General features: G+C 46.1%; 1 protein-coding gene and 1 pseudogene across 2 annotated transcripts in view; one reads left to right on the top strand and one right to left on the bottom strand.

The window, feature by feature from the left end:
* TXNRD2 (thioredoxin reductase 2) overlaps positions 1-21,783 on the bottom strand; it is a 67,754-nt gene that overhangs the window by 19,275 nt on the left and 26,696 nt on the right. For both annotated transcript variants that reach the window (XM_061603366.1, XM_061603367.1), the window contains 3 exons: positions 18,030-18,049; positions 16,586-16,677; positions 11,008-11,182 (listed from right to left, as the gene is read on the bottom strand). In XM_061603366.1, coding sequence (XP_061459350.1) covers positions 11,008-11,182; positions 16,586-16,677; positions 18,030-18,049 — 287 coding nt within the window. The remainder of the gene's footprint in view (positions 1-11,007; positions 11,183-16,585; positions 16,678-18,029; positions 18,050-21,783) is intronic.
* On the top strand, positions 20,083-20,201 carry LOC133373618 (5S ribosomal RNA; annotated as a pseudogene).

The following is a 21,783-nucleotide window of genomic DNA, read 5'->3' as shown; positions in this document are numbered from 1 at the left end:
CCTGCTCAGCAGAGACTGGTGTTAAGTGATGCTGGCGTAAGTCCCGGAAAATGGGCATTCTGGGAGCGTGTCAGGGGAGGGGCTGAGGTGAGAAGACTTAGGTCACATCCAACTCATGTTCGGAGTGCTCCTGCAGGTCCCAGTTCAGGCAAAAGTTACACCGGGAAAAAGGTTGGTCTAAGAAAATAACTGCAATAGCATTCAAAGGTGAGGGTTTATTCCCTGGTAGGGGTATTTGGGAGAGCAGGCATTTAATTTCTGGTTCTTGCACACAGCTCCTGGCTGCGCCACTGTCCAGCCAACCCAGTGTTCTATCTAGGGAGGCCTGCCTGGAACCAACCTTGTCATTTTGGTGCTGGGCCAATGATGTTTTGTGTTCCAGGCACTGGGGTAGCACCAATGATTGGATGTTTTTACTCTGTTTTTAATACGTTTGTGTATTTTTATTACCATATTTTATTCTGCTTGTAAATCCTGTTGCAGCTTTTTATTTGGGGATTTTTGTTGTTATGTACCTTCAAGTCGATTTCAACTTATGGCAACCCTATGAACCAGCAACCTCCAAGAGCATCTGTCATGAACCACCCTGTTCAGATCTTGTGAGTTCAGGTCTCCTTTATGGAATCAATCCACCTCTTGTTTGGCCTTCCTCTTTTTCTACTCCCTTCTGTTTTTCCCCCAGCATTATTGTCCTACCCTCCATTTAGAACTGCAGGGTGGTGGACAATCAACTTGCACTGCAACATAAATACAATACCCAGGGTTTTATCTATTCTTTTATTATTGTATACCCAGGTTTAAAAGCCAGCATGAATAAAGGCATTTTAGCCTCGCCCCAAAGAGACTGCAATGTGGGTGCCAGGCAAGTCCCAGAGGGCCGTCCCTCAGTGGTAGAGCATCTGCTTGCTATGCAGAAGGCTCCGGGTTCAATCCCTGGAACCTCCAGGTAGGGTTGGGAGAGACCTTTGCCTGAAACCCTGGAGAGCCTCTGCCAGTCAGTGCAGACAATACTGAGCTAGGTGGACCGAGGGTATATGGCAACTTCCTATGTTCAGCCTGCAGTTCAGCATCCCCTTCTGGGCAACCTTCCGAGGGCACATGCCAGTGGGGGGTGGAGCCAGAGGCGAGAGTGGGCGGAGCAATGAAAGTGTATTCTACCTTTATACGGTAGGCTAGTTTCTACACACACTCACACACCCTCTGTTCTCCATTCAGGCAAGCAAGTGCCTGAGGACCACCAATGCCCTATAAGCATGAGGCATCTGCATGCAAAAGAAAAAAACGCCAGCCGGGAAGAGCGACCATGCAAAATTTCTGAATGCCCCTCCTCACCCCTGCCATTCTTTAGATCACGGAGGGGCTCCCCCCCAAGCATTTCCACATTATCAATCACAAGTTGACCTTGCACAGCAAGGAACAGAAACAAAACATCTCAACCAGTAAGTCCTCTTAAATTAAATGGGGTTTACTCCCATGTAGGTGGGGTTAGGATGGCAGCTGAACAGTTTAGTTTCCTGTTGCAGCATTTGGTTGCAGCGCGGGGGGCTCTTTCGTTTAGAGAAAAGGCGAATCAGAGGTGACGCGACCGAATTGTGTAAAACTATGCGTGGCATGGAGATAGTGGATAGAGAAAAGTTTTTCTCCCTCTCACATAACACTAGAACTCGTGGACATCCAGTGAAGCTGAATTTTGGATGATATTCAGGACAGACAAAAGAAAGGACTTCTTCATGCAAAGCATAGTTAAACTGTGGAATTTGCTCCCACAAGAGGCAGTGGCGTAACAATGAATTAAGACATTCATGGAGGAGAAAGCTATCAATTGCTGCTAGCCGTGATGGTTATGCTCTGCTTCTGAGCAACAGTTGCTGGAAACGGCAGGAGTGCACGTGTGCTCACGCTCTGCTTCCCGGCTTCCCAAAGGCATGTTTGGCCACCATGAGAACAGGAAGCTGGACTAGATGGGCCACTGGCCTGATCCAGCAGGCTTTTATTGAAAATGGACTGCCTTCAAGTCGATCCCGGCTTATGGCGACCCTATGAATAGGGATTCCATGGAAAGTGGTATTCAGAGGGGGTTTACCATTGCCTCCCTCTGAGGCTAGTCCTCCCCAGCTGGCGAGGGCCTGCTCAGCTTGCCACAGCTGCACAAGCCAGCCCCTTCCTTGTCCACTGCTGCCAGCTGGGGAGCAATTGGGCTCCTTGGGACTATGCAGCTTGCCCACGGCTGTACAGGTGGCAGGCAATGTAACCCCTGAGCCACTCCCTGTGGGGGTGATCTTTAGCTGGCCCTTGACGCCCAGGAGACACGAGCGGGGATTTGAACTCACAGACTCTGGACTCCCAGCCAGGCTGTCCTCCCCACTGTGCTATACCAGCTGTAGGCTCTTCTTATGTCCTTACTATTCCAGGCAACTGCCAGCATGCTCACAAAAGCATGGTGTACAGGGGATAATCTAGAAACAGAAATCTAAAGCGGGGAAGATTTGTCTTCTGACTTTTTTAGGGACCTGGGTCCATTTTTCTTAGAAAAAGGGAATAAGCTTCTCTCTGTGTGTCTCTGTGGTGGGGAGAGAGAACAGCGTTTCAATGTTTGATGTCAACTTGAGAGCCAGGGACCAAAGCAAGGGGGAAAAGGGGAAATGTGTTTGCATTCCGAAAACAAGGGCGTGGGGTGGAGGAAAACACTTAAAGGCCTTTGATGTGAAGGTAGGAAATTATTAAACAAAAGGAAAACCTGGCTCTTCAATGGAGATCTCATTATAAATAAACATATGATTCACTGTATTATCCGACTACCCTTAAAAGCCAGGTTCCCTGGCCGCCACCCAATCGAAACAATGCTGCATCTGAACAGCTCTGGGAGGACTTCATTTTGGCGGCGAAACTGACACTTCCTCTGGGATCAGCAACTGGAGCTGTCGGCACTCAGCTATCTGTCTGTCTTCCCTTCAGCCACCCCCCCCATGGGGTGCTGATCCCTGCCGTTCCTTTCCCTGCCCTCTGCTCCCAAAGCTCTGATGCTATCAGGCACCAAAAACAATAATATCAATGATGCTAAAAAGCAACAAAACAAAAACCCAGACCTTATCTTGGCTCGGATGTGAAACAACTTCCTGCCGTTGTATTTCTTTGTGCTCCGAGAATAAGTGTCTCGAAGGTTGGCAAATGGGCAGCTTGATGGGGGCTTTTCCAGTTTCCCCTTTTTCCGGCCCAGGCAGAGCTTAGCGAAAAAGTTAGCACGCAATATGTTAACTTTTTTTCTTTCTTTTTTAAAGAGAGCAAGGGAAAGAGCTGCACAACTCTCTCCACCAGTATTTCCAGCACCCTCCCAATCGATCGATTGATTGACGATTTATTTCTTTATCTATTTCTTTATTAAATGTATATCCTGCCCTTCTTCCCAGAAGGAACGCAGGGTGGCAGATTAGGGATGGGCGCATCTTCAGTTACGGTTTCTCATTTTCCCCCCCTGGTCTTAAAGTTCAGTTCTCCGTATTTCCACATCAATGTGCATTTTTTTAAAAAAATAATAATGCATTTTTGCATGTTAACTTCACGAATAGATGCATTTCATGCACATTTTACCCTAGTATATGTATTTTTTGTACACATCACTTGGCAGGAGAATTGCACTGCAAAATCTGGAGAAGCGTAAATTTCAATGGACGGCTGCTAAAAAACCACAAGACAAACATGCATTGTCCATGTATTGTTTCGCGAAGTGTGAATTAGGTTTAAATGAGAAACAAACTGAATTTCTTCTACATCCCTAGAATAGATTGACTTTTTAAATAAATAAATAAATGCTACCACAAAAACAACAGCTGAGATGATCAAACCTGCAGGATGACACTTCGCCCTGCCCTTCCAATCTCTCTCGGCAACTGCATAACTTGGAATAAAAAATGAAAAGCAAGGGAAATGCATTTAGGCAGCTCGACATGAAACCTCATCCACTTTCCCACATGTGCAAGTTGGATTCTGAGAGCAATAATTAAGATGTTAAAACTCAGCGTTGACTTTTTTTTTATTGGCTGCTAGCCATACCAGCTTTCATTTCCAAACTGAAGAACCCATTCAATGCCCTCCATTAAGATCAAATGGGCTGAAGCCTTTTGGTGGGCGAAATGCTTTACTTATGTCTAGAGGCTTGGTTAGTGCCCGTTCCAAGGTTTGAAGTCGTAGCGTTAGCATAAGAAGAGCCTGCTGGATCAGGCCAATGGACCATCTAGTCCAGCATCCTGTTCTGACAGAGGGCAACCAGATGCCCATGGGAAGCCTGCATGCAGGACCTGAGCGCAACAGCAACTCCCCAACCCCCGCGATTCCCAGCAGCTGGCGTTCAGAGGCACACTTTCATCCTGGGTTTCTCCAGATGTTTAGACCCTTACAAGTGTGATAACTGAATGCACAAAGGGGAAAGGGGACTTAGGGATGTAGAAATCTGCCTGATACCGTGAGACCATTGGTCCACTGCCTGCCCTGCCTGAGATCCTACAGTAGGAGTGGGGAACCTGTGTCCCCGCCCCAGATGTTATTGAACTACAACTCCCATCAGCCCCAGCAAGCATGGTCAGTTGACAGGGTGATGGGGGCTGTAGTTCAGCAACATCTGGAGGGCCAAAGGTTCCATATCCCTGTCCTAGAGAGCTGTTACCTGGCCAAGAGAGTCCTTTCCCATCACCTGGTACCTGATCCTTTTCAAATGGAAAAGCCAAGGCCTGAATCTGGGGCAAATATCTGAAAGATATCCTTCCCCACAGAGCTTCTCAGTTGTTATGATCTCTGTGTGTGGGGGGGGCTCTTGCTAGTCCTGCCACACTCAGAAATGCAGGGAATGATGGACTGGGAGAGGGTTCCTCTGGGGCAGCCCCTAGGTTGCGGAATCCCCTTCCTTCAGAGGTGTGCCTGGCACTTTTGTTGTACGGTTTCTGTTGCATGCTGAAGACACGCTTGGCTCCAAAGGTTAAGATCTGAACGGTTAGCCAAATCCCTGGGGACAATTCTCAAGCCTCTTCCCCTTCTGTAGAGCACCCTGGCAGGGTTACGCTCCATGGAGTCTGAGGCAATGCTTTAATACAGGGAACTGATCGAAATACAGCTCCAAAGCAAAAAAAAAAAAAACCAACAAAGTCCACACAAACGCGTTTTCCTGGGTAATCCAAACTGATACGGTTGCAAAGCTGGGAAAGCAAACCATTTCCAGCACATTTAACCTTTTCTTAGCACCTCCACCCCGATGAGGTGTTTGTTTGTTTGTGCAGATATATTCTGCAACATTTTGTCAATACAATAATAGTGCATTGGTGGGGGATTTGTAATGGACCATCCACACATCATTCTGCTTCACTAGCTGTTCTGCGATGTTTCCCCAATGCTCTGGCAAGACTGCCGCCCGGAGGGACACTCTTGCGGTACAGCGCTGCAAAAGCAGGGCAAAGGAAATAACGCTAGAACATTTGTGCTATTGTTGTTGTTATGTGCCTCCAAGTCGACAACGACTTATGGCGACTGTATGAATCAGCGACCTCCAAGAGCATCTGTCGTGAACCACCCTGTTCAGATCTTGTCAGTTCAAGTCTGTGGCTTCCTTTATGAAATCAATCCATCTCATTTGGTCTTCCTCTTTTTCTATTCCCTTCTGTTTTTCCCAGCATTATTGTCTCTTCTAGTGAATCATGTCTTCTCATTATGTGTCCAAAGTATGATAACTTCAGTTTCATCGCTGCCTTCAAGTCGATCCTGACTTATGGCGGCCCTATGAATAGGGTTTTCATGGTAAGCGGTATTCAGAGGGGGTTTGCCATTGCTTTCCTCTGAGGCTGAGAGGCAGTGACTGGCCCAAGGTCAGCCAGTGAGCTTCATGTCTGTGTGGGGATTCGAACCCTGGTCTCCCAGGTCGTAGTCCAACACTCTAACCACTACAGGTTATAAAGCATTACAGGAATCTGCAGCAGGAAGCTCTGGGCCCTGCACCAACGGGAAAAAATGCAGGGCCACCTTGAACCTTTTGCAGGCACAAACGGTATTGAAAGGAGGATCATGTATAACCACCCCAATCATCACAAGTCCAATAGAAAAGGCGTCTAGAGGGGCCCTTAGAATCAAAATACCAATGGCTCTCAGTTCAGCGTCCCAGGCATTTCCCCTAATGTTCAACCATCACTTACTAGTCTGTAACTTGAAATGTTTTTCTGTGTTGCCTGTGGTCTGATGGGGGAGATGAATGTAACGTCACACGGTCAGAGGAAAAGCCTCTTGAGACCAAGAAGATGTTTGAATCTCATTAAAAATCCCTAACAAGAAAACCAACTGGGAAATTCCAAGCAACTAACCCCCCTCCTCAGTACCTCCCTTGGGAAAGATTAAATCCACAAAGCCAGTCACAAAAACCAAGGAAAAATGAACAGCTGGGATTTGTCCTGCAGAAATCAGCCAAGGAGAAATGGAGGCCATCTACGTCTTTGCTTTTCATGTTTGTGAGTCGGCTAAACGGGTTTGCATTTGCCCAAGAACGGCACTGAAGTTACTCAGAACAAGCTGGAAAACTTTCTGCACAAGGCTATTTATTTTCTCACGTTTGTGCCTTGCCTTTCTGTCATCAAGGAACCCAAGGCGGCATACATGTGATTTCTAGGTGGTCTCCCATCCAGGCACTGACCAGACCCAGACCTGCTTAGCTTCAGCAAGGTGGTGGCCTCATGTGCCTTCAGACCATACTTTGGGACAACGTCATAGGAAGAAGGGGAAGCCAATTCAGAGGTGAGCAACCATCAGCCAAAGCAGGATCCCAACACAAACTTGAAATTCTCCCTGTTGGTATAAGACTAGCCCCTGTGATTATTAAAATTGTTTTGAGAAACACAGCACTGCTAAGATACAAGCCGCTTTAATCACACTTGACCTCAGCATTTGTGGCCGCAAATCATGCTAAAGATAATGATGAAAATGAGCTACGACTATGAAGCCCACACAACATTTTTTCCGAATTTCTCATGCAGATTTCACACCTCCCAGTGTGCTTTTCAAAGCAGGTTAGGTGCAGACCAATTTCAAGCGACTGTTCCCTCATACGCAGAATGTGGAAACCTAACCTCATGTTTTATGATCATTTAACATTAATAAAATGCTTAACATTTCCTTTGTGCTGTACATATATCAAACACTAAGACTACCCCTGCCTGCAAGCTCAGAATCTAATAGGCATGATACAAAAGGAAAAAGGAATGAGGAGGGAAGAGGAAAGCAAGAACTGGAACAACTGCTCCAGAGCCAATGACAGGCGGAGCTAAAGCCGACAGGTGGAGCCAAAGCGGACAGGCGGAGCCAAAGCCGACGACAGGCAGAGCCAACTCATTCTAATTTTGCCTCCATCTTCCTCCTTGCTGACTTTCAGAAGGGCAACACCAAGACTGAGGAGGAAGAAGCTGACTGCCAGGGCTGCCCCCCACCCCGGTCAGGCCAGCAGGGGCTGGCTGAGGTTGGTGGGGCACTGCCCTACTCATCCTAATGGAACGGCCTTCACTGCTGCTTGTTGAACTCGGAAGTCCACAAGCTGCCTCTTTTCAGTCAGAATTTGTGACTGTCAGATCTGCAGACAGGAAATCCTCAACACAAGTGAGTTTCCCACTCTGTTATCACACACACCTGGTGTGGGTGGTGTTTTTTTTAAACCCAACACCAGAAAATTATAAGAAAATACAAACCAATGACTCACACACTGACTTACTCATCAATTAACCAGCTTAATCCTTTAGGGTGGGGTGCAAATGCAGGCACTGCGAGGAGGCAAGCTACCAGAGCTTTGCTAAAACTGTTGGAATGAGCTCTTTGTTAATGAGCTAAAGAGGCTAGTTCATCTCGAGGCATTTGAAGCATATACTGTGGTATAAGCTAGACTAGGAGGACTTCATGCATCTGAAGAAATGGGCTCTGTTCCATGAAACAATGACCTCCAATGAGTTTAATGGGACTTTTCCCCAGGTTAAGTGTGTAAAACAGGGGGAGGGGGCCTCCGGCCCGCAGACCAATCTTGGCCCGCCGTGGGTTGAATTTGGTCTGCAAGAAAATTTGCACAAACCACACCCACCTGTCAATCAGCCGCCCCCTGTCCTGTTCAGAGCAGGATTCACGAGGCTGAGACGAGGGTGCAATCAATTCTTGTTTTATTAAAGTAATCGATACATCAAAGGCAGCGCGCCACACAGGAAACCCTATGCTAACTCACTACAATTCCCTAACTACACTCTAGACATGCTCTGCAACATGTGGAAGGAGTTGATTCAGCGCCCAATTCTGAACGCAGCAGACTTATATAGGGAAGGTCTTTGAGCGTAACCTGGGAGAAATGTTTGTGCCTGGCGCCTAAAGATAGATAATGACAGCACCAGGCGTGCCTCTCTGGGGAGAGTGTTGCATACATGGGGGGCCACCACTGAGAAGGACCCTTCTCATGTCGCCACCCTCCGCACCACCCTCAAGAGGGGATACAAGAAGAAGGGCCTCAGATGCCGAACGCAGGATCCGGGTTGGTTCATATGGGGAGAGGCGGTTTTCACCTATTGAAGCTTTTTTTATATACCAGCAGGCACTTTAACTGAAGTCTGAATTTATAGTTTTAACCAATTTTTATTTCCTCTGTATTATATTCCTTTTATGCCGCTTGTAGTTTAGCGGCATATAAATTGTCTAAATGAGTGAATCAATCTAGTCCAGCCTTTCCCAACTAGTGGGCCACCAGATGTTGTTGGACCACAACTCCCATCAGCCTCAGCCAGCATTGCCAATGGTCAGGAAAGATGGGAATTGTGGTCCAACAACATCTGGTGGCCCACTAGTTGGGAAAGGCTGATCTAGTCCCTGCTCAATTCAGGATGCAACTACAGCATCCTCTTCCAATCAATCAATCAATCAATCAATCAATCAATCAATCAATCAATCAATCAATCAATCAATCAATCAATCAATCATCCTGTTAAAAATAATGCAGTGTAAGTAGAAGCATCCCACTGCATCAGATTTACATCCCCTGTTCCTGAACCACTAAGGGGAAACAAAGACATTAAAACCTCCTAAGATCTCCTTCATTGGATCAGAACATAAATTGGGCCGTTTTTCAAAGAATTCTGTGAATTGTGAGAATGCTGAAAATTCTTGAAAACCTTGAGGATTCCCAAGACTTTTTCAACTAGGAAGCCTCACTACCTAGTTTTCTTCAAATATGTAATATAAGACAGGGTTATATTCAACTAAGTCCTATTCAGAATAGTCCCACTGAAATTAACGAGTACCCACATGCAACTTCAATGGGTTGCACGCTGTGCAGGACTAGCACTGAATATTAACCACAGAATCAATGACTGTAGTTAAAAACAGTACATAAATTGTCTAAATAAAAATAAAATAAGTACAGTAGATCCTCGCTATAACGTGGGGGTTGGGGGACAAAGGACGCACCCACATTTATAGGGCTTCTGCATTAAACCTTAAATATTAGACAGGCGTCATCTCTGTTATCTTTTCGGCGCCTATTGAAGACCTTCCTCTTTCAACACGCCTTGTAAGTGGAGACCTTATCCCAGTCTGTGTCTGTGTTGGAATTGCTTTTTAATATGTTTTTAAACCTTTTTTTAAAGATGTCTTGAAAGCTTTAAAAAATGTTTTTAAAGATGTTTTGTTTTCATGTATTTTAAAGCCTGTTTTTATGATGTTTCTAGTGCTTTTGTTTGCTGCCCTGGGCTCCTGGTGGAGGAAGGGTGGGATATAAATCAAATAATAAATAATAAATAAATAAATAAACCAAGGCTGCATTGTGCAAACAGTATTGTACATGGGAGACATCGTCGTACCCACAGTATATCTGAATCTGTGGTACAGCGAGCCGTGTTATAACGAGGTTCTACCATAATAAATAACGCGACGCACCTCTCGTCTGCGCCCTAGGCGCTGTTTCCCCATAGGAAGAGGGCCAAGTCTCTTCCCCCCCACAGCTCTTTAGATCTACACGTGTTCATTTAAGCATGCTAAATATTTGAGCGATTACATCCTATGGTCACCTTCCTCTCCGTATCTGCAGTTCCAAACATAGACGAACTTTCAGCCAAGTACACCTGGAGTCTTTTCCAATGTACGGCTTCCAAATCAAGGGAAGGGCTTGGAATAATTCCAGATGTTTAAGGCAAATCAGATAAGGCATTTGGGAAACAGGCAGGTTTTGGATGCTGGAAACACCTCTATATACCAACGATTTCGTAAACCTTTTGACATCCATCAGAACTGACAAACAACGCCTCTGACAAGCAGATGGGAAGATACCTTTCAATTTAGCTTTGTTATCCCACCCCCACTGGAATTCCCCCCTCCCTCCTGAGGAGTCAGCAAAGCAACCTCCTCCAAGGGCTGGTTATGACATAGGAAGGTGCTATATACTGGGTCAAAACCATCTATCCATCCAGCCTGGCATTGTCTTGTCTGGGGAAGGGGCTGTAGCTCATTGGTAGAGCATCTGCTTTTCATGAAGATGGTCCCAGGTTCACTCCCTGGCATCTCTAGGTAGGGTGGGAGAGACTCCCTTCTGCCTGAAACCCTGGAGGGGCACTGCCAGCCAGTGTAGGCAATACTGAGCTAGATGGACTAATGATCTGACTTCACATAAGGCAGCTTTCGGTGTTCCTACAGCAGCATCTCACACACACACCTGATGCCCTCCTGATTTTTTGGACTACAGCTCCCATCAGCTGTAGTATATTTGTATATAAAGCATTGTTGCGAGGTGGGAGGTTGTGGGCTCCTTTGGGGAGGAAGGGTGTGATATCAATTTAACAAATAAATATTTGTGATCAGCTTCCTATCCCAATTGGAACCTTCGCCCCCACCCCTTGCACCCTCTTTCCCTCCACCCCAAACGTTTCCTGCAATGCATTTTAGAAATAAAATTGTACGAAAAGTAGGAATAAAATAGGAAGTACTAGAGGTGTTTCATAGCAATGTTTTTCCTTTGTTTACCTACTGCCCACATCACGGTGTCAAATTCATCTGACTTTTCTTTGCCAGAGTCAGCGTATTTCCATGTCACTCGTAGCCGGCCATGCTCGGTCTTCTTCACTTTAGTCGGGCTACACTTCTTCAGAAACCTCGTTCCGTAGGCTTCCATGTAATCTGTGACGAAGGCAGCCATTTGCTACAAAGGTGGTAAGGAGAAAAACATTTATTCGTTTGCAGAGGATTTATTTAATAAAGGGCATGTGGCCCTCAGAAGGTTGCTGAGAAGACTCTCGGTCTGGGAAATAATAATAATAATAAAATTTTATTTGTTAGTCGCCCATCTGTCTGACTTAACAGACACTCTGGGCGACTTACACAATATATAATACAATTTAAAACATATTCATACAACAGTCACCATATTAAACAACAATACATATTAAAAAAAAACACATCCCCACATTCCTATGGTAGATGATAAATAACTACCAGCTCTCCATAGAAACTAATCGTGCCCTGTGTCAGCAGTAGGGATGAGCGAGTCTGCCAGTTTTGGCTTCCATTTCTCATTTTCCCACTCCTTTTCTGCATCAGTTTGCAATTCAAAAAAAAAGTCCACATGAAAATCCATCAGCATTTTAGTGCAAATTCCTCAGGATACACACATTTTGTGCACAATTTCCCCTAATATACACATTTTGCAAAGCAATTTCCCCTGTCATCACCATCTTCTTCATTTATTACCCGCCCTTCACCCAGAAGTCCCAGGGCAGGTTACAACAATTTTAAAATACAGCATTAAAACCAATTAAAAACAACCTAAAATCCCCAAATAGGGTGGGTCCTAAAAATATACTTGGGTATTAAAGGCCAGGGTAAAGAGGTGGGTCTTCAGCATTTGCCTAAAACTGTACAGTGAAGTTGCCAGATGCACTTTAGTCAGGAGGGAGCTCCACAACTTAGGGGCCACCACAGAGAAGGCCCTTTCCCAGGTCGCCTCCCCCCGCAAGCTTCCGAATGTGGCAGAACTACCAAAAGGGCCCCCTTTGCTGATCTCAACACCCAAGAGGGTCTATAGGGAAGGAGGCGGTCTTTCGGATATTTGGGACCTAAGTCGTTTAGGGCTTTGAACACTAGTATGAGCACTTTGAACTGGGCCTGGAAATGAACTGGCAACCAATGCAGCTGTTTTAAAAGAGGGGTTATATGAGTTCTAAAGGGAACCCCAGCCAGTAATCTGGTTGCTGCATTTTGGACCAGCTGAAGTTTCTGAGCCATTTTCAAGGGCAGCTCCACATACAGTGCATTGCAGTAATCCAGTCTGGAAGTTACCAGATCATGCAGCACTGTAGCCAAGTCATCTCTGTCCAAATGGGGCCGAAGCTGGCGAACTGGCCGGAGCTGGAAAAAGGTACTCGTAGCCAATGAGGCCACCTGAGCCTCCAGTGACAGTGTTGGTTCCAGGAGAACCTCAAAGGTGCAGACCTGCTCCTTCAAAGGGAAGGCAACTCTATCCAGAACAGGCCATCTCCCCATCTCCCGGACATGAGAACTCTGGACACATAACCCCTGTCTTTTCAGGATTTAGCCTGAATTTATTGGCTCACATCCAGCCCATCACCACCTCCAAGCACCAGTCTAGCACCTCAACTCCCTCTCCTGATTCAGATGGAACAGAGAGATAGAACTGGGTGTAATCTGCATTTTGATGACACCACACTCCAAATCTCCTGATGACAGCTCCCAGTGGCTTCATGTAGATGTTAAATAGCATGAGGGACAAGAAGGAACCCTGCGGAACACCACAGGACAGCTCCTATGATGCCAAACAGTAGCCTCCCATAATTACTTCTTGGACACGGCCCTAGAGGTAGGAGTAGAACCACTGAAGCAAGTGCCCCCAACCCCCACCTTCTTGAGATGTTCCAGAAGGATACAACAGTCAACAGTGTCAAATGCCACTGAGAGATCAAGGAGAACAAACAGGGTCACACAGACCCTCTCTCTCTCCTGGCAGATGTCATCAACCAGGGTGACCAAAGGAGTTTCAGTACAATTTTGTCCCTAAAGTGCCTCACAGAGTTGTTACAGCAGAACTCCCGAGGGTGTCACAGCAACACTCTTGTGGCCAGTTGACAAAAACCCATTCACCATTCAGAAAAGCTCTGTCACTTGCTACTTGGGGACACAGTGGTGGCAGAGAAGTAGGATTTCACCCCCACCACCATGTGGTAGGCACGACGGTGCAACCTCACCCATGTTCAGTCAGATTCAGACCATGATTTACACCACCTGTGCTCCAGCCGCCAACTCTCCTATTTCATCACATGGAGGTCACTAGAGTACCAAGGTGACCTACTTGCTCCACAGCGATGGCAGGGCACTCAGGAGCGATTGTGAAAATGCCTCTGTGCATCTCACCATTCCACAGTGAGATATGAGCCTTGAAAGGAGCACCAGCCATGTCAGCCGGAAAATCCCCCAGAGCATTCAGGAATCCATCAGATTCCATAAGTCACTGAGGGAGGACCATCTTGAGCGGTCCCCCTCCCTTGCAGATTGGGGTAGCTACATTCAACCAAGGAATTCATTCTTATCGGGGAATAGTCCGTCCATAACAACGGACTCACAGGGAGTCCCCCAATCAATGGAGTATTACCAATCCGCTCTGTGGCATAGACAAGGTTGAGGATATGCCCAGTCACATGTGTTGGGCCACTGATATATTGAGACAGCCCGATGGTTGTCATGGAGGCCAGGAAGTCCTGAGCTGAGCCATATGAGGCAACCTCAGCATGGATAATGAAGTCACCCAACACCACTCTGAAAGGGTTCTCCAACCCCACATCCGAGATTGCCACCTCGATTAGGGAGGTTGTGGCACAGCGGGGTGGACGGTACACTAACAACATCCCCATTCTGTCTCTCTGGCCCAACACCACAAACAAACCCTCAAACCCAGATGCTGTGCGGATTGGTCTTCCGGTGAGAGAGATGGAATTTTTATAGATGATTAAAACACCCTGTCCCTCTGACCTGGAATGGTGCTTCACCGAGTACTCAGGCAGACACAGCTGGGTTAGCAGTGGGCCACTTAGCTCATCTGCCCACGTCTCAGTTATATATGCCAAATATGAAATGAATCTTTATTGCTCAAAGCCATGGAAAATGGAAATGGATTGCCTTGAAGTCAATCCCAACTTATGGCGACCCTATGAATAGGGTTTTCATGGTAAGCGGTATTCAGAGGGGGTTTACCATTGCCTTCCTCTGAGGCTGAGAGGCAGTGACTGGCCCAAGTTCACCCAGGGAGCTTCATGTCTGTGTGGGGATTCGAACCCTGGTCTCCCAGGTCATAGTCCAACACCTTAACCACTACGCCACACTGGCTCTCCACGCTCAAAGCCATAGGCTACCACAATTTATCACATGTAAAACGAAAATAAAAATACACATTAAAATACGAGTCATATTTCAACAAACACAGTTCAACAGCAAACAGTAAAGGCACAACAGCACTCAATTTCAAATAAAATTTCCTCTCCCAAGCAAAATGAATTTTGGAAGTTGCTTTCGCTAATATATGCATTTTGGTGCAGACCTTACCCTTGTACAGTAGTGTATGGCAAATTCAGAAGTGCAGGGTCCTTTCATGATAGTTACAGCCACGTCCCCTCCCATACCCCCCTCTTTGCTGCTGGGTTGAGAATTAAATCCTTGTTCATTCTTTTCCCACAACAACAGACATTCCTAAGAGCCAAACAGCGCGAACTGGAAGAGTGTCCGCTACTAAGAAGAGTCTTCTTAGTGACTGACTCACTTCCTTTCACTCCGACTGGCTCCAATCAGCAGAAAAGGACAAGGATGCATGTTAGAAGATACCTCTCCGTGGCTAACTCACTCCCATGTCGTGATGGATTGGCTCATAGGATGCTGGAGACATAGGGACCCTGTTGGGACCCTGCTCCCCAAAAAGTAAGGGGTGGGGAGTCCCTGGATGCATTACTTGGCTGGACAACTGCATTGCAAAATTTGGAGTACTGCAAATTTTTAGGGTGGCTGTGTTTCAGTCCGTGAATTGTTTCAGGAAGTGCAAATTTGGTAGGTTTGCCTTTAAATGTGAATTTCTTCCCCTATCCTAGCCAGCAGCGTAGACTAGAGACTAGCAGAAACTTGGTTCCCGGCACCCAAACTGTGCCACGCAGAGTAACTGGGCACAAAAAAAAGGAAAAGAGAAAGAACCAGGCTCTTTGAACCCCTTCCTTAATACCTAACCATAATAACACAAAGGATCTTTCCTTCTCCCCAGTGCACCTGTCACAGGCCTTGTCAATATAGGTGACTCATTCAGGTATCCTGGAGGGCTCCTTTTACAGAAGGAAACGATGCCTTTGCACAAGACACCTCCAACGGTTTGAATCCATGCCACACCGCTGTCAAGCCGTAAACAGTCCCACTGACAAGTCTGTTCAAGAGATGCCATGGCTGTTGATGGCAATAAGTCAAGCTGTCGAATATAAAAAGGATGAATCTGGTAGTCACAGAAAGGAAAGATCACAAAACGCCCACACAGAAGAATTTAAGTGCTGGTTGTTGGTTTTTCTTTAAAATTTTTTTTTTTTTAACATTTTGCATTCATGCTATCAGTTGCGACTGGCAGAAGAGCAAACACAAAAGCAAAATGTTGACGTTTCTTCCAATCTGAAACTCGATACACCTGCATTTCCTCATCGGCGTGTGCCTACCCGTGCCCCTGCGCCTGACTGACTCTTGCTTGTCCTTTTTGGATCTGCAGGGGTTTGATATCTTCGTTCTATCTGAAATAGAACCTAATTACAACAATCCTACACTTTCCCCCCCCCCATTTTTTGCAAGGCAGGCTCTAATCACAATGAATTTATTTAATAGGGGGGCGTGGGCCCATTAAACACTGGAACATCTTTCCTGGAAAGGGAAAGGACTGGTAATGCAGAAGTAAAACTAGAGCTTTTTCATGCTGGCATGGGGAAATGTGTCCTGTAGGCTGCATGCGGCCCTCTGACTTATTTCATGTGGCCCTCAGAGATGGGGCGGCACAGAGAGAGGGGGTAACATAGGGAGACAAAGAGATGGAGTGGAAGGGAGGAAGAGCTATACAGTCAAACTCTGTCCACTCTTGACTTTGGCTCTGCTGACTGCCATCCCGGAATGATTTTTTTCTCATGAGTCAATGGTCCTTCAAAGAAAAAAAAAAAGGTTCCCCACCCCTGTTTTTAGGCATAAAGTCTGAGTTGCAATCGCTGCCATCTCCAGGGTCAAAAAAGAGCTCAGGTGAAAGGCCTCTCCCCGAGGTCCTTGAGAAAGACCTTGAGAAAGACCATGAGGTCCTTGAGAAAGACCTGTCAATCTGCCATGATTGACAGCACCGGGCCTGATAAACCATTAGCAGAAGACCTTTCCTAATATCTGATAACTCAGGTCTAGGGGTGGGGGCAGGGGAACGACACACACAGTCATTCACACCCATGTCCCTCAAACAGAAGGCGGCAAATGACCTAGCAACAACCTGCTAGTAACAGCCAGGAGCACCTGAAAAATGACAGACCACAGCAGCAACTACCTGGTCAAATCCTCGCAGCGGGATGCTCCTCCTCATGACCGTAGCGTTCAGCCCGAGGCCAGTGAGAAAGCCGGCACACTCGAGGGCCACATCTGGTGAATTTGTTGCTCAAGGAAAACACTTCGGCTTGAGTTTGGAGAGAAGAAAGTAACAGGAACTGCAGCAGCAAGACACAAGACAGCCGTTTCTTTCCAACCTGTTTTCCCCACAGTGCTTTTTTGGGAAAAGGCCAGATTCTATTCGTATGCAGGGAAAACCCCTGTCCTCCAATACACCTTTTTTTTTTTTAACAAGGGGTTTGAACGTTGGACCACTGTGGAGTACCTTAGTCCCTCCAGATGTTGCTGAACTACAACTCTCATAATCCCTGGCCATTGGCCATGCTTGCTGGGGCTGATGGGCACTGGAGCTCAGCAACATCTGGAGGGCCAAAGGTTCTTCACAGCTGTTGTAAACACAGCAGCCTTTCCGAATGCCGTGGGCCATACATCCAAGTAGACCTATATAAGATTGCAGTAACACCAGGTTCTGGGAAGAGCTTCTGCTTCCCCTTTTGAGAAACTTGAGACTACAGAGCTGAGCCGTGTGATCAGCAGAATCGCACGGTGCAGAACTGCTCGACTATACAACTTTAGGCTCCAGAGACGGTGCCCTTGTGAAATATGGAGGAAAGCTCTCGGGGATTGCTTATGAGGGTTTGCTCCCTTGTTCAAGAAAACCCTGGGACAAGGAGGAAGCGAAGTTAGTACCCGACAGCATGCAAGTTCTGCTGATCATGCACTGATCAATGTCATGGACCAAATTGTTATCTGTCTCCCATCCCCGTGGGCCAACTTTTGACAGGTTGGCAGAACAACATACCTGTCAATCACCGGATGTCTTTGGAATGGCAGATGAGTTAACAACCTCCACCCCAGCAACTTGTCAACCAGACAACTGGTTGATGGGCGCATAGGGACTTTGCCAGCCCTATGCTCCGCAACGCACCAAGCATAGAGCAGGCAAAGCTGCTTTCTGCAGGGATCAGCTGAGTGATCAAGTTCCCCCTGGGGAACTCGGTTGCTTAGCCAACTCGGCAGTGTTGAACTGACGGGTGGCGAGTTCAACCCAGAGTTCTCACGGGGAACTCAAGTCTCCCAGCCTATCCCTGCAGACTCAGTTGCATATCTGATCCGGCTGCCTCTCTGCCTGCCCCACACCTAACATTGCGTGATGGGGTAGGTGGGCTTGGTTTGGGGAACATGGCCTTACGGGCCAAACAGGGACCCTTCCTGGCTCAATCCAGCCCACAGGCTGGAGATTCCCCAGCTCAATGTAGTTGCTCTCTAACTATATTTGAATCCTGGGTCTCAACAACAGTTTCTAGGAAAGTGGCACTTGGGCTATTGAAAAGGCAAATCTGTCAAGCAAGATAACAAATCATTGCAACTTTTACAAAAGATACAGCTGGCTCCAACAACCAACCTGTTCAACGTGAAGGGAAAGAAAAGAAAATTGGAATGAAACTGCACATATCGTTGTAACTAAAACAAATTATTTTTTGGAACGCTGTGGCATGACTGCAGGTAAATTCCAGCATAAAAAACACGGCCCTTGACATGTGTCAGGTTTCACAGGGGGGGTATGGATAGAGGAAAAACAGTTTATTTTTTTTAAGGAAAAAAACATACATAGAGCTTAACTACTGACATGCCTATTTTGAAAAGTTAAAACAGCCAGAAATTCTATAACAACCTCCGTCAGCCAAATAAGTACCTCCAAAGGAATGATTTAAAAATGTTTAGGCTGCAGTCCTAAAAAGACTTAGCGGAATGTACGCTGCATTAAACACAGTGGGACTTACATCTGAGTAAATATGGTCTAGGATTGCATTGCCAGGCTGCAATCCTAAACACATATATGGCCCCTCCAGACAGGTGGGTTTTTTGGGGGGTGACTGCAGGTATATTCTGCAACATGTCTTTGATGCAATAACAATGCAATTAGTGGTAGATATTTATAGGACAGCCCAGACATAATTCTGCTGTGTGAATTGTTCTATGATGCTTTGCCAATGTCATTGTGTAATTGCCGCCTGGAGGGTCCCTCTTTCTCTTGTAGCACAACAAAAGTGAGATAAACACTGATCTACATCAATCGTCTTCATATTGTTGCTTTCTCCCTGCTAAAACAAGACCAGCATAGCACATCTTGTTTCTGTTATTTGGGCTGATTGCCACTACTCACCATATGCTATGGGGCACATTACCAAATCCTTCCAAGCTACACAGGAAATGGACCAGACTTTGAAAGGCCAACCCAAAAATTGTGTTTGCATTTTGACCACTTTGTAGGGCAGTCCAATATCTCAGAGAGGAGGTCGGGTCTCCCGCTCCCCGGGTGCATTCACTGTAGCCGCCCAATTTCCCCGCTTTTAAAAGTTTGATAGAAATAGCTGTGGGCTATAGGTATGTTCTTAAACCGCAAAGGGGTTTTTTGTGTGTATTAGTGAATTCAACACTAGCCCTACTCAAGAGTAGACCCACTGAAGTTAATGGACATGACTAAATTAGGCTCGTTAACTTTAATTGGATTTTGTTGGACACAAGTACAACGTTCTTTTTTGACACACCAGTGCTGGGAATCAGGCCCCTTGGGGGATCCACAAGGCTTTGAATCCAGCAGGCCCAAATCTGATGGTGCCTGCTCCTCTGAAAACACCACGTTTCCGGGCTTTGCATTTGCTGCCCCTGATGGTACGCTTCTGCCTGCCTGAGTGCAGCTGCCATGCCAGAGCCCCAGCGGAGAGGTACCTATGTGCCATATGGCTGGGGGAGGAATTCAATTCAGCTTTAAAGGCAAAGTCATCTATTTGCACTTTGTGAAACAAGATAAGAAACCAAAACACATCCATCCTTCGAAATTCACACTTCTTCGAATTTTGCAATGAAATTCTCCAGGCAAGTAATGGAATACAAAAATGCATATCCTAGGGGAGAGTGTGCATAAATATGTATGTATTAATGAAAACAAAATACAAAAGGGTATGATATTGGGGAAAGCCGCTTTGCAAAAATGTGACCGCTAAGCAAAATTGCATACAAACATGTATACGAGGAGAAACTAAAATGCTTCTGACTTTTCATGAAGACTTTAAAAAAAATTGCAAACAGATGTGGAAATGTGAAGAGCTGAACTTAAGACTGGAAAGATAAGAAACCGATATGGGCAGATTCACCCAGCCATCACCATTATGGGGAGGGATCTGTATTGCAAAATAATCCATTTGAAAGGGGGCGGGGGGGAAGCAAGACTTTCTTGATATTTAGATTGTTTGGACACATGTCATAGCAGGCACCCCCTCTGAAGAAGAGGTATCCCCCCCATTCATTTTCCCACAGGAGGGGACACCTGCCACTTTGATTAGACCTTGCACTAAAAATCATCACCGTCATTTAAAAACCAAAACACATGGTCCAATTACTCAGGTATGTCTTTTTAGCTGATTATATACAGAAAGGGATGGCCACAGTGCCCCGAACATGCCCGATCTCGTCTGAGCTCGGAAGCGAAGCAGGGTTAGGCCTGGTTAGTACTTGGATGGGAGACCGCCTGGGAATACCGGGTGCCGTAGGCTTAAGCAGCCCTTCCCAACCAGTGTGCCTCCAGATGTTGTTGGACCACAACTCCCATCATCCTCAGTCACCATTTCCAATGGCTGAGGCTGATGGGAGTTGTGGGCCAACAACATCTGGAGGCACACCGGTTGGGAAAGGCTGGCTTAGAGGAAGGCAATGGTAAACTACCTCTGAAGACCTCTTACCATGAAAACCCTATGAATATATCCAAAATCGACTTGAAGGCATAGAACAATACAGGAAGGGCCGTAGCTCAGTGGCAGAACAACTCTTTTGCATGCAGAAGGTCCCAAGTTCAATCCCTGGCATCTCTGAATAGGGTTGGGAGTGATCCGTTTCTGAAATCCTAACGAGTATAAATACTGAGCTAAACGGACCGATGACTTGGTATAAGGCAGCTTCCTAGGGTGTTTCTATGTTTCTTTTTAATCAATTCCAACCCCCCCCCCAACGGATGACTTGAACATCGCTGAGGGTCTTGGTAGATGACTGAATCATTTTTTCTGCCTGTTGTAGCCATTGTAATACACTGTGCTAGAGGCTGTATAACTCTTAATTGCATTTTTACTCCTCCTTTTAATTCTTAGATATTGTAATCTATTGTATTACAATCTGAATTCCACAGAATTCAGAATGTAATTGCATAAAATACAATATAAGAAGCAATAAAAATGCCATGAAAAATCAATGTGAATATTTCAGGACCACGTGAATAGAGTGGTCCACAGACCACGGTTTGGGAACCCCTGATCTAACTGATCAATCAGCTGAAGGGTGCTGTCTTATATGTTCTTCCTTTTGGTCCCCACCCCCATCAGAACGGAAATAAGCAGTTCACCAACCAAGGTTTTCACAACAGAAAAATCTAAACCCTTTCACTCCAAAAGCAATTTTAAAAAAATTATGGAGACAGTGTTCTTTTGTGGTGGTGATGTGGACGTTCCTTACGAAAATTTGCAAGAAACCAGGGGGAAAAACCTCAAATGCAGCAAAAAATATTTAATAGGGCTAATTTGTGGACAGAATTCTTCCACCTTAACTTAGAGAGAGATAGGGAGAGAGAGACGGAAAGAATGCACAAATATTGTACATTAAGACGACAATTCCTCAGCAAGGCAAACCGAGATGTGGGTGGTCCAGCTCCTTGGCCCTTTCAAAGGGATAATGCAATGCTAGAGCGCATAATACCAATGTCAAACCTAATCCCTAAGAGGTACTAATAATAATATAATTCCATCTCCAAAAAAAGAAAAGAAAACAGAAAAGCAGGCTCTTAAAATAATGCTGAGGGTGCCCTGTAGAGAGACATCAGCCCTGCACTCTGCCGCGAGAGGCAGAGTGACAGGAATGTGCCCGGAGTTATTGTCTTACGAATCTCGCACAGACAGGGCAGGCTTGCAAACTGTCCAGCTCTCGTAAGCCACGCTTTGGCTCTGAGAATAGACGGGGCTCAGGAGGATCAGACTTGAGATTTGGCTTGCACAATGGAGACAGACAAGAGCGTGACGCTTTGCGGATGTTCATGCACTCTTAAACAATATCCCTGTTTGCGTGCGGACTAGCGGATGGAGAAGTGGACTC

The sequence above is a fragment of the Rhineura floridana genome, chromosome 19 (genome assembly GCF_030035675.1).
Source record: "Rhineura floridana isolate rRhiFlo1 chromosome 19, rRhiFlo1.hap2, whole genome shotgun sequence".
In the NCBI taxonomy this organism is placed as follows: Eukaryota; Metazoa; Chordata; class Lepidosauria; order Squamata; family Rhineuridae; genus Rhineura; species Rhineura floridana.
Note: the sequence above shows the minus strand (reverse complement) of the source record. Positions and strands in the feature narration are given on the sequence as shown.